Source organism: Myotis davidii, unplaced genomic scaffold (assembly GCF_000327345.1).
Source record: "Myotis davidii unplaced genomic scaffold, ASM32734v1 scaffold167, whole genome shotgun sequence".
Lineage (NCBI taxonomy): Eukaryota > Metazoa > Chordata > Mammalia > Chiroptera > Vespertilionidae > Myotis > Myotis davidii.
Window position 1 is genome coordinate 3829015 of NW_006300048.1, and position 15624 is coordinate 3844638.

The 15624-nt window shown below is 47.2% G+C and overlaps 2 protein-coding genes across 3 annotated transcripts in view; one reads left to right on the forward strand and one right to left on the reverse strand.

Annotated features, from left to right (window-relative positions):
• Window positions 1–5188, reverse strand: part of AARS2 (alanyl-tRNA synthetase 2, mitochondrial) — an 11819-nt gene extending 6631 nt beyond the window's left edge. For both annotated transcript variants that reach the window (XM_015572248.1, XM_015572247.1), the window contains exons 1-7: window positions 4857–5188; window positions 3599–3790; window positions 2929–3074; window positions 2544–2711; window positions 1838–1982; window positions 379–524; window positions 67–175 (exon numbers count right to left, since the gene is read on the reverse strand). In XM_015572248.1, coding sequence (XP_015427734.1) covers window positions 67–175; window positions 379–524; window positions 1838–1982; window positions 2544–2711; window positions 2929–3074; window positions 3599–3790; window positions 4857–5099 — 1149 coding nt within the window. In that variant the 5' untranslated portion in view covers window positions 5100–5188. The remainder of the gene's footprint in view (window positions 1–66; window positions 176–378; window positions 525–1837; window positions 1983–2543; window positions 2712–2928; window positions 3075–3598; window positions 3791–4856) is intronic.
• A 3968-nt stretch (window positions 5189–9156) lies between these two features.
• The window catches only part of SPATS1 (spermatogenesis associated, serine-rich 1), a 55094-nt gene continuing 48626 nt past the window's right edge, over window positions 9157–15624 (forward strand). Inside the window, 1 exon segment of the mRNA XM_006779612.1 lies at window positions 9157–9165. Within this exon segment, the coding sequence (XP_006779675.1) occupies window positions 9157–9165 (9 nt within the window).

Here is a 15624-nt window from a genome sequence, read left to right on the forward strand (position 1 = left end):
TCTCAGCTGCTGACAGGATGCTGGGACGGCAGGCTCCCCAGAGGGGTGAGGAAGCTGTGTCCTTACCAGTGTCTCCACCACCACCGGTACCAGGCTGCCTAGGAAGCCAGGCGGTGCCCGCAAGACCTCCGTAGAGAACCGCACGGCTCGACGGAGGATCCGACGAAGAACCAGCCTAGAGGGTTCAAAGCCAGCTGTGAACCCCAGCAGCCCTGGTCAGAGGATTGGAGATTGGGTAGGGCCAGGCCCAGCGTGTGCTCCCACCCCAAAGCCCTTCTCCGGCTCCTCCTGCCATCTCAACCCGACCCACCTCTGTCCCCTCCCTCCCCTGCAAGCCCCAGCTGCACCTGCCCCTCTCTGCAGTCCTTCCAGACTCACGGGGCGCCCGACATTCCGGGGGAGACACCATCGGCGATGCAGACACTGAGTGTGCGAATGTGATCAGCCACCACGCGGTATGCCATATCTGTGCGGCCCTCGTCTGCTGCCCCTACCCGGCCCAGGTAAGGGGGGGCCCCGCAACCCTGGAAAGCAGGAGAGGAGGCATGGCTGCTGCCCTGGCCGCCCTGGCCCAGGCGGGATGCTCTTCATCACCCCTAAAGTGGACTGCATCTGGAATAGCCAGGATGAAGGGGCCTCCAAGATGAACGGGACTCAGACACTGGCCTCACGGGGCCCACATTCGCACTAACCATAACCACAGGTGTGGTCATTTACTGAACTTCTACCCCAAACACCCTGTTCTGGGAGGTATTACTGTCCTCGATGTCAGAGGAAACAGAGGCCCAGAGGACCTAAGCGCCACACAACTGACCAGGAGCAGCCCTGAGCTCTGAGCCAAGCCTGTCTGACCACAGGTGCTCTCCATGGCCCACCTGCCTCCGCGGGCTTTAGAGGGCAGGAGGGACGGTGGGAGCTGTGTGGACATGTGCTCCAGAGCAGAGTGCTAGATTCGTGCAGCACCAGACCCGTGTCTTCCCCGAGCTGCCCCCTCAATACACAGTCCTGCCGTTCACCTCACTGCTTGTCAAACACTAGGGAGCCAGCCTTTTCTTTCCCTCCCTATCCACTCCATCAGTGGGGCCTTTGCTGCTCCCTCCAGGAGATGTCGCAAATCAATCTACTTTCCTCATGACCAGCCTAAGTCATGCCCTACTCTCCCTTCCCTGGACTATGAAATCGCCTCCCCATTGGTTTCTCTGCTTCTACTCCTGCCTCCCTCCAGCTCATCCTCCACACAGAAACAGGAGTGGTCTTTTCAGAGTGTCAGTCAGAGCATGCTCCCCCCTTAGAGCCCTGCTCACTACACTCAGAATAAAATCCCTACTTGGGACTTCTAGTCCCATGAGATTGGACTCTAGCTTCCTCTCCGGGGTCGCCTGTGTGCAAAAATGGCCCCAATCCTTCCTCTTTCTGTGCGCATGCCACTTTGCAATGTGACTTTACAGTTGCTTTCCATCAAGACAGAGTCTGTTTCCCCATCTCCCGAATCTGGGCCAGCCTGTGACTTGCTTTGGTCAAGAGCATACGGAGGCTGTTCTGAGCCCGGGCCTCAGGAGCCTGTGAGCTTCTGCTCTCCCTGGGACCTTGCTGAGCTGTGATGTGAGCGAGGCGGAGCTGGCCTGCTGCCGGGGGCCAGACACATGGCTGGCCACCCCCCTGCCAGCCAACTCCTAGGAGTCCCGCTGCCCCGTCTCCTGACTGCCACCTCTTCACTTCCAGCCAGGGGTGTCCTCCTGCTTCCGCACCCCACTGCCTGTTGTGCTGCATGAAGACCAGATTCCAAAAGCACCGGCGAGCAGGCCAGAAGCTTCCGGAAGGCAGGAGGCAGGCTCACCTGGTGTATAGCGTTGAGCAGCGGGGAAAAGAGGTCAGTGTCGTAGGTGGAGCGTCTGCCTTGCAGCACAGCTACCAGCCTTTCCAGGCCCATTCCCGTGTCCACATGCCGCTGGGGCAGGGGCTGCAGACTTCCGTCTGCCTCTCTGGCCAGGGAAGGCGAACAAGGTGAGGCCCCGTGCAGGATTACAGACAGATGTGAGGCTCAAGAGGAATGAGGAGGGGTCTAAGGGGGCTGGAGAGGGAGGAACCAGATGCGGTATAATCCCCACCCCATCATAAACACAGACGATGATGGGATGATGGCCTTGGGTCCAGTCCCTTTTCATAAAGGGTGAACTTCACCCTCACCACCACCCCCTGACCCTTGGGCCCTGGCCTGGACCCTGACATTCCCTTTCTGGGACAGAATTATTTGCCCTTAGAAAGAGGCATGTCAAGGCTGGAAGAAAATCTTAGAGATCATCAAGTGCTACTCTATCATGTGATAAGAGAGCAGAGGCCAGAGGGCAGCAGTGACTAGCTTAAACTGTTATGGGCCAAGACTAGGATTAAATCAGTTATTATCTGAAAAGTGTTTGGAAATGTGCCTGGCACGAAGTAGGTGCCGTGTAAGTGTGTGCTTTTATAAGAAACAGATCAGTCCCCTGACTGCCACTTTTCCACTTCCAGCCAGGGGTTTCCCTCCTGCTTCAGCACCCCATTACCTGTTGTGCTGCATGAAGACCAGATTCCAAAGCTCCACCAACTGGGGGGCACCCATCCCTCCAGCCAGGTCATAGTGGATCTCGGTACAGGGCCCACAAGGGCCGGTGTCCCCCATCTCCCAGAAGTTCTCTTGTGGCCCAAAGGAAAGCACACGGCAGGCAGGGACCCTGGAAAGGAAGCCAGGTGGGCGGTAGAGAGACAGACAAACCCCAAAGCCGGGCCCTCTTTGCCATGAGTGCCTCTCCACCAACCTGAGCAAGAGGAGGAACAGGACTGCCCCCAGGGTCTGTTGGGATACGCGGGGACTCGCAAGGCCTATGCGGACAGTCTCTATTTTCCAGGCCTCCTGCCCCCTGGAGTGGACATGAGGGCGGGCGAACTTACCCTAAGCTGAGCCAGATGTCCCTGCTCTCCAGGTCTGGGTCCAGCCCTGCCTTGGGGTCACCACCAAAGTAGGAGACCCACAGCCTGTCCTCAGGGAGCCCATAGACCTGAGTGAGCAGTTCCCAGGCCATGCTGCAAGCCTCCTCCTGCAGTGGAAACCCACATGGGGGGGAGGGGGAAGATGGGTGAGAAGAAAGCCCCACTAGCGCGTCAATCCAGCCACATGAGTGCAGCCCTCAGCTTGAGACAAAACCATTTCCACTGTCCACCTTGTTTCTAAAATGAGCCATGACCAACGCTGAGTTTTTTCCTGCCCCGAAAGCTTCCAAATCCTCCTTTCTTTCAAGTCTCACCTTCTCCATGAAATCCTCTAACCACTCTAGCCTGGGATGATCTAGAACTCACGCATTTTAGTGTTACTGTCTGTTTATTCATACAACAACGACTGATCAGCCATTATGCAGGGGGCACAGTCCTGGCCATCAAGGGGCTTACAATCCAGAGAATTGAGACACATTCCCCTGACGCATGTGTATGCCGCACTTTGCCTCTGGGTCTGGCACGAGGCCCTGCCTAAGCAGACTCCAGGAGTGGAGACAGGACGAACCTTCACCCCCTTCTTGGTTGAATGCTGACCCCTCCCGAACTCCAGGACGTCCTGGAGACTCACCTTAAAATATTCACCCCCAAAGGCCCAATTGCCAAGCATCTCAAAGAAGGTGTGATGGGAAAGGTCTCGGCCCACGTCCTCCAGGTCGTTGTGGCTTCCTCCGGCCCTCACACATTTCTGGCTGTTGGCCACACGTCGGAAGCCTGCCATCTCGCTCCGTGGGTCCACGGTGCCCAGGAAGATTGGCTTGAACTGGAACACGTGAAGAAGGGGGAGAGGGAGAGCCAAGTCCCTCATGAGAACAGAAATATGGGGAGTGAGGACAGAGATGGCTGACTGTGCCCCCGAGAGTGCAACCTGGGAGCCTAGGGGTACCCATCGCTTGTGTGTTGTGTGTGTGTGCGTGGGGGGAGGAGGACGGGGGGGGGCAGGGCAGACAAGGGGTAAATAAATCATGAAACAGAGATCTGCTAGTAAAATAGGCAAGAAAAAAGGAGGAGGAATGTGTTGGTGGCTGGAAATGGGTCTTCAACCACAGCCAATAGCTTCAGGGCACAAAACAGACCACAGGGCCCTGGGCATAGCCTCTAAAGCAGCGGTTCTCAACCTGTGGGTCGCCACCCCTTTGGGGGTCGAACGACCCTATCATAGGGGTCGCCTAAGACCATCGGAAAACACATCTATAATTACATATCGTTTTTGTGATTAATCACTATGCTTTAATTATGTTCAATTTGTAACAATGAAAATACATCCTGCATCACAGATATTTACATGACGATTCATAACAGTAGCAACATTACAGTTATGAAGTAGCAACGAAAATAATTTTATGGTTGGGGGTCACTGTATTAAAGGGCCGCGGCATTAGGAAGGTTGAGAACAACTGCTCTAAAGTTAACCAACTCCCCTCCCTCCACCTCCCACCCATTTTACAGATGAGGACAAACAAGTCTGGGGAGGGTAAGCAGCGCTCAAGGTCAAGGGCTTAAAGAACATAGTCTAGCACAGGGCACGGGCTCCACACCACATCCACGTAAGGAATATTATCTTTATTGAATGAAAGAATAAATGAAGCCAGACTTCCCCCACCATCTGCTCCCGTGGGACTCCACACCCACCATTCCTGGGCCTAAAACTCAATCCCAAACCACAAGCTCCCAGGTCAAGTCTTCCCCCAAAACCCTAACTCCCGCCCGGGATCGCCCTGCCCACCCATGGCCCTCCCGCCCCAAGAGCTATGAGCTCCGCCTCTTGCCTCTTTTGCCCAATCCCGTAGCGCCTTTCTCTCGCGGAAAAGCACAAGCCCCGCCCCAACCTGGTTCATGCCGGCGTTGACGAAGAGTAAGCTGGGGTCGCCGCGGGGCCGCACGGACGCGGACGGCACAAGTCGGTGGCCATGGCGGTCCCGGAAGAAGCTCAGGAAGGCGTCACGGACGGCCGACGCCTGGGCTGGAGGGGGCGCGGAGGAGAGCGGCCGGTGGCCAGGGCCCCGCCACGGGGGCGACATTCGAATGGCCCGCCGCAGCCCCCCGACTGCAGCTGCCACCGACACCGCCATCTTAACTCGGGGCAGAGCCTTCACGGGGTCAGAGGGCACCGCGGGGGTGGAAGGTGAAGTGGGAAGGAAGCTGGGCGTTTCCCACAGCGGCTCCTGGCGGTGGGAGGCCTCGAGGCAGCCGCTGCCGCCTTTATGGAAATGGTTGTGAAGGGTTTGCTTGCAGGCCCCTATAATTCATTCGGCATTCAACAAATATTCATCGGGAGCCAGTGATGTGCCGGGCATTGTTTTAGGCGCTTAAGGAACATTAGTAACAAAATTAATAAAAATACCTGCCCTCTAGAAATCTTTATTAGCAATAATTGCTAATTTTATTGATTTTGCAAGGTTACATACAAATGGGAGTTTCAGTGAACAGGCATGGATTGAACTGTGTGTGTGTGTGTGTGTGTTTCCAGACTGAGAGGAGAAGGCAAGAGTGCCAACGGAATTGATACCAGCATTCATTCTGGAGGCATTCAACAAATTTATTGAATACCTATTCTGTGGCAGGCATTGTTCTAGGGCTAGGCACTTGCTGGTTCCATGTCCTTGGCTTTGGAAATGGCTGTTTTGTTCTTAGGGACTGAAGCAGATCCTTTAGAACAGGAGTCCAGTGGAGAGAGAGAAGCCAAACAGCATCTGCCTCATTATTAATTGATGAATGACATTTGGTCTTTTAATTTATTTTCCTGGGGATTAGAGAGAATCCAGTTGGGCAGGGCAGGGCTAAGCTGTTGGCCAATGGCTGCAGAGATTTCTCTCTCCCTAAGCATCCCAGTGCCCCTGGGGTTTTGTGTGTTTTGTTTTAGGGTAAGAGATACCTGTTCCACCTCCCCCTTCTGTCTTCCTCTCCATGGTGACAGCTGTGACCACGGGCCCTTGTGGATGCAGCCCAGAGTCCTCAAGGGGCTTCTCACAATACCCTCTGCTCTTGGTTTGAGAAACTAAACACGCTGAGAAGATATTTTGCCACCATGAAAGCCCAATACAGGGAGAGGAACTGAGGTCAGTGTGATCACTTCCAAGGCCTCAGTCATCCAGCTGGGTTCTTCGGCTGCCATTCGTTGTGAGCTATGTTATTTAGGGACTTTTGAAACACAGCTCCCTTGGGAAATGCGTAGTCTTTTTTTGACTCGAGTTTCTCTAATGATAGTGAATTCTTAACTTTGTCTTCTGATCTGCCCCGTGATCCTGTTTCTTCCCTTGCCCACGTAGATGAAAGGTGTTGTTTTGAAAGTGCGTTTTGCCTGTTTTGGTTTTTCCAGTGTTTTTGAAACAGGAACCTAAAGCCAGATGGGGATTTCCATGAGATTGATGATTTTGAGACAAGACTGTGAAATTCTTCCCCAAACTAAGATGGGAGTGTTTTGCTAGGGAAATCTAGCTGGGGCCTCTACCTAGTACTGATGTCAACTTTTTCCCCCCTTCAGATTTTGCCCTAGATTGGGCCTGGAAAGGTTTTGCATTATAGTAGGAACTTCATGTTTTTAGACTAATGTGGATCTAGTGTGGAGCCATGGCTTCCCCCCCCCGCCCCCAAACAGCTTTATTTAAATATAATTCATAAACCATACAATTCACCCATTTAAAGTGTGTAGTTCGGTGGCTTTTAGTACATTTACAGAGTTGTCAATCATCACCTCAAATAATTTTAGAACATTTTCATTATTCCCCAAAGAGCCCCCATACTTCTTAGCCATTAAACTAACCCCTCAACCCCTCCCTGCCCTAGGCAACCATTTCGTCTACTCTCTGTCTCTACGGATTTGCCCTTTTTGAACACTTCATATAAATGCAGCCATTCAATACGCGGTCCTTTGTGACTGGCTTCTTTCACAGAGCATAATGTGTTCAGGATTCGTCCATGTTGTAGTCTGTATCATGGATTTTTAGAAGTGTGTTTTTGAGTTTTCTGTTTGAAGGGTTTTTTCCTCATCTTACTATCTCATCCTTGTCATTAAAAAACGATCATTTTATTTTCTCCGTGTTCTTTGGTAAGTCATTTTCTTCTTTCTAATATTTCCCAGTGAAGCCAAGTGGTTCTTCTAGGACGGGAATGTGTCTATTTGATTTGCCAGTCATCTGATGAGGAAGTTAAACTCAAGGTCTGCAGTTTCCCAGGATAGATGGATGTGGAGAGAACTTACCAGACTGGGAAGTTACTGACCGGGAACTTCTCTCAGGAGTACTTAGCCCCTGACTTAGTATTAGTAGGATTCTCATTTTGAGGTTTAAAATGCAAGTGAGGTCTGTTTCCTGGGAGATGTTCAGATGGGTTTGGATGCTGCCTTCCCTGGGTCTGGGATTACCCTGATGTTGTCATTTGACTTAATTATTCTGCAGTTACAAGGTGCCTATTTGAACCCTCTCTATGTTATCCCTTAACTCTGGGGATGGAAATTGTCCCTCCAGATTTCCCCATCGGCTTTAAGAGCAGGAACTTGAGGTCAGTGATGCATTGTGTCCTGGACTGATGGTCAGAGGAGACACCATGGAATTTTCACCCTTACTGAGCATAGAGAACTCAGCTTTGGGAACTTCCTCTTCTAAATCATAAGGGCTGTCTTTTAGTGTCTAGGTTAAAAGTTCAATCTAGCCCTAGCTGGTTTGGCTCAGTGGATAGAGTGTAGGCCTGTGGACTGAAGGGTCTCGGGTTTGATTCTGGTTAGGGGCACATGCCCAGGTTGCCACTGGATCCCCAGTGGGGGGCGGGCAGGAGACAGCCTATCGGTGATGCTCTCTCATTGATGTTTCCATTTCTCCCTTCCTCGCTGAAATAAATAAATAAATAAATAAATAAATAAATATTTTTTAAAGTTCAGTCTATTAGAGGTGAATATTTATTTATGGCTTTGCCTTATCTGGATTGTAAAAGCCACACTTGTAAAACGTTACTAAAGATGGGGATCTTCTTAAAAATGCAGACTGAGATTCAGTAGGTCTGGAGTTGGGTGCAAATTCTGTCTCCAGCAGGCTCCTGGGTGCTGCTGCTGCTGCCCGCTCGCCTACTAGACCACACCTGGAGGGAGAAAGGTGTGGTCGAGGACTGCGTCCCAGTCCTGGGGCCTGGGTGCCTCTGGGCCCTCCCTTTTCTGCCCGAGCCGGTGGGAGGAGCCGAGAACTCCTCCTGCGCCCCACCCCCACCGAGAGCGGAACCCAAGGTGGCGGTAGTGTCTGCCTGTTGCTAAGAGACGCGGAGGGGCGTGACACTCCCGGGAACCTGGCTACGACTTGGGGACGTGGATGGCGTGGCTCAGGAATGGGAACCTCCTGGGATCTGAAATTCAAGGATTACTGGACCCTGGAGGGTCGCAATGCTTGGATTTGTCCTGATGCATTATTAAATGGTTACGTCTTAATATTGTGTAGATTAAATAAATACCTACACAATATTTTTGATTTTGCCTCCTGGTCTGTAAAACCTAAAATATGTACAGTACTCTCTGGCCCATTGGGAAAAGTTTGCCAACCCCGGGATTATTGGTTAAAGAAAAACTAGTTATTATTTATTTTTTTTACAATAAAACGCAGATGTAGAAAAGTCAACCAAACTAAATGTATGACTTAATTACTAGAAGGCAGACATCTTAGTATCTGCCATCCAGGTCTGGAAGAGAACTTCGCAGTCACCTCAGGAGCCCTCTGTGGACTCTCCCCTCAGCCCCACCACCTTCCTCCTGGCGAAGGTGACCGCTCCCCTGACTTCCATAGTAATCACAACTTTACGGGTCTTTATAGTGTTACCACTCAAATATCCATCCGTAGATGTCATAGCCTTGTCTTTATTTTAAAAATCAATACAAAATCTTAAAAAAAAAAAAGAATGAAGAGTTTACTGCCAGCAGACTGCACCACAAGGACATATTTCAGGCTGAAGGGAAATGCTGCCAGATAGAAAGTTGAGTCTTTGGGCGAATGAAGAACATAGGAAATGATAACTGTGGGTGAATATAAAAGGCTATCATTTTTCCTCTATTTATTTAAAACACATGGAACTGTTTAAAGCAAAAGAATTTTGCAAGTGCATAGGTCTAGTTATTGCCCCTGTGCTTTGTTATGTAATGTATCATGGAGAATGGCGATGGTAAGTGGAGTTCTATAGTTTCAAAGTTCTTACATGAAGTGGTGTAATGTCTGCTCTAGCTAGTCTCTGAAAGGTTCATTGTAACCCCTAGAACAGCGGTTCTCAAAGTGTGGTGCAAGGACTTGGGGGTCCCCAAAACCCATTCGGGAGGTCTGCGATATTATGCTTCAGGAAGTAAGGGGAGCACCTCATATCTATACGAGGTTGGCTTTTCTTTGTATACGCCAGCCAAAACAACACATCTCAACAGATCGAATGCAGAAGTAGATATGGAATCCATCTGTCTTTTCAGACAGACATTAAAGAGATTGGCAGAAACGTAAAACAGTGCCTTTTTTCTCACTATTTTTTTGAAAATATATTTTTCATAAAACATGCTTATGTTAGCATATAATGGATTTATTTAATTAATTAAAAATGATTTTGCATTTTTAATTTAATTATATGTGTCTCTCACATAAAAGCTTTTGGGGGTCTCTAGTATTTTGTAGGAGTATAAATGGGTTCTGAAATTAAAACACTTGAAAATTGCTGCAGTAGAGCAAACACTGAAAAATAATGCAATGAGCAGCACTGCTCACAATACCCAAAAGGTGGAAACAACTAAATGTCCATTAATGGAAGAATGGAGAAACAAAATGTGGTTTATGCATACAATGGAGCTTTATTCAGCCTTAAAAAGGAATGAGGTACTGACACATGCTACAGCATGGGTGAATCTTGAAAACATGCGAAATGAAAGAAGCCAAACAAAAAGACCACATGCTATATGATTTTATTTATATCCAATGTCCAGAATAGGTATATCAATAATGACAATGTACATTGGTGGTTGCTAGGCATTGAGGAGAAGAGAATAGCCATGCTGAATGGCTATGGAATTTTATTTTGGGAAGATGAAAATGTTTTATAACTAGATAGAGGTGGTGATTACACAACATTGTGGAATGTTACTAAGTGCTACTGAATTGTTTTAAATGTTTTTATTTTAAAATGGCTAGTTTTATGTTATGTAAATTTCATCTCAATAAAAAAAAATGTGACAAAGTATAGTTATAGAGCCAACAAAGAAGTTAAAATAGAATTATAAAAACTATGTAGGCCTGGCCAGCATGACTCAGTGGTCGAGCATCGACCTATGAACCAGGAGGTCACCGTTCGATTCCTGGTCAGGACATATGCCTGGATTGGTGTGCAGGAGGCAGCCAATTGGTGATTCTCCCTCTTCCTTCCTCTCTGAAATAAAATTATATATAAATAATATATATATATATATATATTTAAAAAATATTTAGTTAACTCAAAAGAAGATAGGAAAGGAGGAAGAGGGGAACAAAAAACAATGGGACAAACAAGACAAATAGCTAAATGGTAGACCTAAATCTAATCATATCAAGAATTACATCATCCCATAACCTAGCAATTCTTCTAGATATTTAACCAAAATAAATGAAAACAGTATATATGGATATTCATAACAACTTTTCTTATAGTAGCCAAGTCCACCAGGTCATTGACAGGAAAATGGATAAACAAATTGTGGTATATTCATATGATGAAACTAGAGGCCCGTTGCATGAAGAGATTTGTGCAATAGGCCTTCCCTTCCCCTGGCTGCCGGCACCGGTTTTCCTCCCGCACCCAGGACCCAGGCCTTTTCTCCGGCCCAGAGCCTTCCATCTTTGTTCCGCTGCTTTGTGCCTATATATGCAAATTAACCGCCATCTTTGTTGGGTTAATTTGCATACTCCTGATTGGCTGGTGAGTGTAGTGGAGGGACAGTCAATTTACATGTTTGTCTATTATTAGGTTAAAAAATAGGACTTAGTAATGTAGAAGTACAAACTACTCATGTACACAGCATGGATGAATTTCGAAAACATCTTGAGTGAAACAAGCCTTATATAGAAGAACTAGAGGCCCAGTGCACAAATTTGTGCACAGGTGGGGTTCCTTTGCCTGACGAGCTATCAGGGACAGTCAGGCCGGCCAGTGGTAGGGGAGGGACTGTGGGAGGTTGGCCAGCTGTGGGAGGTTGGCTATGGGAGCACACTGACCACCAGGGGGCAGCTCCTGCGTTGAGTGTCTGCCCCCTGGTGGTCAGTGTGTCATCATAGTGACTGGTCGACTGGTTGTAAAGGTCGCTTAGGCTTTTATATATATATAGATACTTGATAGTTGCATTTTTATAAAGTTGCAGAAAAGGGAAAACCAATCTGTTTTTTAGATCTGATTTTTAACATGTTTTTTTAAACAAGTGGTTGTCTCTGGAGGTTGGGGGCATGGATGGACTTGTGGGAACTTTCTGGGTGGTGGAAATGTTCTTTCTTCATAAAAGTTAGGTTTACACTATAGTATTCATTTGTCAAAACTCATGTCAGAACATTTCATGGCATGTAATTGTTACAATTTTATTATTGAGGTAAAACCCAACATAAAATTTACAATCTTAGCCATTTTTGTATGTACATTTCAGTGGCATTAAGTACACTCATGTTGTGCAACCATCACCACCACCCATCTTCAAAACTCTTTTTATCTTACAGAATTGGAAACTCTCTACCTATTAACAATAACTCCTCATTCTCCACATTCCCTCCAGCCCCTGGCAACCAACATTCTCCTTTCTGTCTATGTTTTTTGACTAAGTATCACATGAAGTCATATAGTATTTGTGTCTGCTTATTTTCTCAAGCATAATATCCATGTTGTAGCGTATGTCAGAATTTCCTTCTTATTTAGGGCTGAATAATATTCCATTGCATGTATATACCCCATTTTGCTTATTCACTCATCTGTTGATAGACACTTGGGTTTTAGCTACTGTGAATAATGCTTCTATGAACATGGGTATATACATATCTCTTCATGACCCTGATTTCAATTCTTTTGGGTATATACCCAGAAGTGGAATTGCTGGATCATATGGTAATTCTATTAAAATTTTTCATTCATTCATGTATTTATTGAGTGCCAACTCTGTACCAGGCTCTGTGCTACATCAGTGATACACAAGTAAACCAAACAGACCAACATCTCAGTGACCCAAGCGGAGAGGCAGACAGTAGACATAATACATAAATTATATAATGCCTTAGACAGTGGTTCTCAACCTTCTGACCCTTTAAATACAGTTCCTCATGTTGTGACCCAACCATAAAATTATTTTTGTTGCTACCTCATAACTGTAATGTTGCTACTGTTATGAATCGTAATGTAAATATCTGATATGCAGGATGGTCTTAGATGACCCCTGTGAAAGAGTCATTCGACTGCCAAAGGGCGCGACCCACAGGTTGAGAACGCTGCCTTAGAAGATAAAATGTTTGCGGGAAAAACAGAGCACCAAAGAGAATCAATGTTTTCTAGGTTTTAGGTGGGTTTTTTAAGCCCAGAAGACTTTATTTGTAGGAACTATTATGCAGAAGTTCAGTATATAAGACAGATAGGGAGCTGCTGGGAGACGGAATAAGAGAGTTAAGCCTCAGGGCCTTTGCACTGCTTTGGAGCCCTAAGTCTCCAGGAGATCTAGTTTGACCTCCCCGCCCCATATAATGAGCTAGAAGCTCAGAGAAGGGGCCACATGAGTTAGTGACATGTCCTAGTGCAAAGGTGTTTCCTGTCTGCCTTGCCTTCTCCCCCAATCCTCTTACTCTGGGAAGGAGGGATGGTGCCCCAGGGGCCCTGGAGAGACTGTATTTTAAATTTTTTGAGGAACCACTGTACTATTTTCCACAATGGCTATACCATTTTACATTCCCACCAACAGTGTACCAGGGTCTGAATTTCTCCATATCCTTGTCAATACTTGTTATTTTCTGTTTGTTTGTTTTTTTCTGATAGTAGTCATCCTAATAGATGTGAGGTACTATCATAGTATGTAAATTAAAAACAAACCCTGAACATGCAAGAAGAGTTAGTGCTGAGTGATTCCTTCCACGACCCGCGTGGAGTAGGGTTCGGTATCTGAAAGAGGAGCCACACAACAAATGAAAGAAAGAGACACAAGATAATTTTGCAATACCGGGGGACCAGGCGGGCAAGTCCGGAAAGAATTCCTCCTCCGGAAAGACTTCCTCCTCTCCCCCTTTGCTCAGGTCTCACCAAGCTTTTATTCATCTGGAGTAACCCTTAGGGTAAGGAGGTTTTAATGACACACATCAGCAGACAATTTTCAGGAATAGGCAGAGTACCTGATTAACTCATCAACAGATCTCCAGGAGTATCTGATCAACAATAATCAGCAAAGATCTACATAAGTACCTAAAGAATTAAGTGAAGTAAGGTGGAGATGCTTCAACCATTATTACTTAAATTATCTGGGTAGTTCACGGTTCTGACCTGGGTTGCAGGCACATCCCCAGTAGGGGGTGTGCAGGAGGCAGCTGATTGATGTTTCTCTCGATGTTTCTAACTCTCTATCCCTCTCCCTTCCTCTCTGTAAAAAATAAAAATATATTTAAAAAAAAAAACAACACAAAAAACAGATTGATAGGTGATAAGGCAAATAGGGAAAAATTTTTAACAATTATAGAATCTAGGTGGTGGATATATGAATGTTTACTAATAATTATTCCAACTTTTCTTTATGTTTGGAGTTTTCATAATACATATTTCTTGGGGGATTTTCTTTGTTTTGGAGAATTTTTGCCCCTGACCAAGACTCCTTTAGGGAACATGGGACCTGAAGGGCTGAGAGGACCCCTTTAGCAATTCAGAGGCCTCAGGGGAGGCCTGACTAGGACCAACGGACCTAGAACTAGGATCCTGGAGTAGGTGTGCATCTGGGTGGAGGGGGAAGAGTAAAAGGATCAAGGGGACCAGTGATGGGGAGTGGAAAGAGGGAGGGCAATTAGAATCCTTTGAATGTTTGTGTGGGATGGACCATCTCTAGGCAGGAGATTACATAAATTACTAGTTTTGCTGTTGTTTTAGGCATGTAAGACTCTAGAGAGCCAAGGTAGCACTGTGACCTAGGAAAGGTCAGCTGGCCATGTGAGCAGGATCCCCACATGGCATGTTAGTACAGTGGGGCCTTGACTTACGAGTTTAATTTGTTCCGTGACGGAGCTCATAACTCAAATTACTCATGTTAAATCACTGACGTTCGCCACACCAACTAGCAGTGGGGTATCTGAAGCTGGCTTGTAACCCGAATTTTTTTGAGCTTGCAACTCAAAGCAAAAAATCGGCCGAGAGACGGCTCGTATCTCAAAAAAAACTCGTTCGTCGGGACACTCGTAAGTCAAGGCCCCACTGGATTCAGGGTTTGGTTCTCAGGATTGCAGGTCTAGAAACTAAAACATCGGAGTGCCCCATGTGTACCCAGGCCATGCCAGCCCACTTCACGGGAAATTACTACGCAGTCCAGATGGCGAGCCATGGAAGTACCAAGTGGATCAGATGTGGGGCCGAGGGTCATTGCCATACCTCTCCTGTGGGCGTGAGAAACGAATGTTTTCAGAAGCCTCCTTGGGGAGCAAAGCAGCATAACAAGAGGAGTGAGTGGGGGGACGGTTACATGCCTGCAGATCTGATTGGAAGATTCGTCTTGGCTGGACGTAGCGCACTGTCCCCTGGCCAGGGCCGGAGGCACTCACAGTTCTGGCCTGTGGTCTCCTTTCTAGACTCCATGCTTCTGTTAACAGATTGTACTCTTCATACGACAGTGAATTAGGTTGTGACAGTTAAGTCAGTTATCCCGTAGGCATTTTCCACGAGTGAACACCACACCTTCGCGCACAGGAGTCAGGTACATACAGTAACCCGTGGCTGGGGAGTGGGGGGTGCTAAGAAAGTGGAAGAGGTGATGGTAGCGATAGATAGCTAGTCGAGTACCCAGACTATGGCAGCCCCTTTTCAGAGTTTCTGGTCTCTATGGGCTCCGTTTGGACTATAATCCCGAGTCTTTCATGCCTCCCGTTTACTTTCCCAGCGGGTTCGTGGAACCATTTTTGACGCCGGAGAGTGGATTTTTTCTGTAGACTTGATTTTGACAATGCATCTTGGTCGGAGCTAAAGCAAGCCTGCACTTGTCACTAATGTTGGGTCCGCTGGGGTTTTCTCTCATCATCTCAGTGGCAGTCCCTAGCTGAGCAGTCTTTTCCACATTGGCAGATAGAAAATTGTAAAACATCATTACCCTGGCTAACCAACGTATTGTAGGCGTTTGTCAAAACTCATGTCAAAACATGGCATGGTGTGTAATTCAAAAAAACTTGAACCAATATTCAGTCTAGTTAATGATACGCATGCTGAACTATTTAGAGATAAAGTGTTCTGCTGTTTGTAACTTACTGTGAAATGCATCAGAAATAGAATGAATTTAGAGGCACTCATTTTATTTTATTTTTTTAAAATATATTTTGTTCAGATTATTGCAGATGTTCCTCTTTTTCCCCCCATAGGTCCCCTCAAGCCGGTTCCCACCCCACCCTCTCCTCTTACCCTCCCCCCATT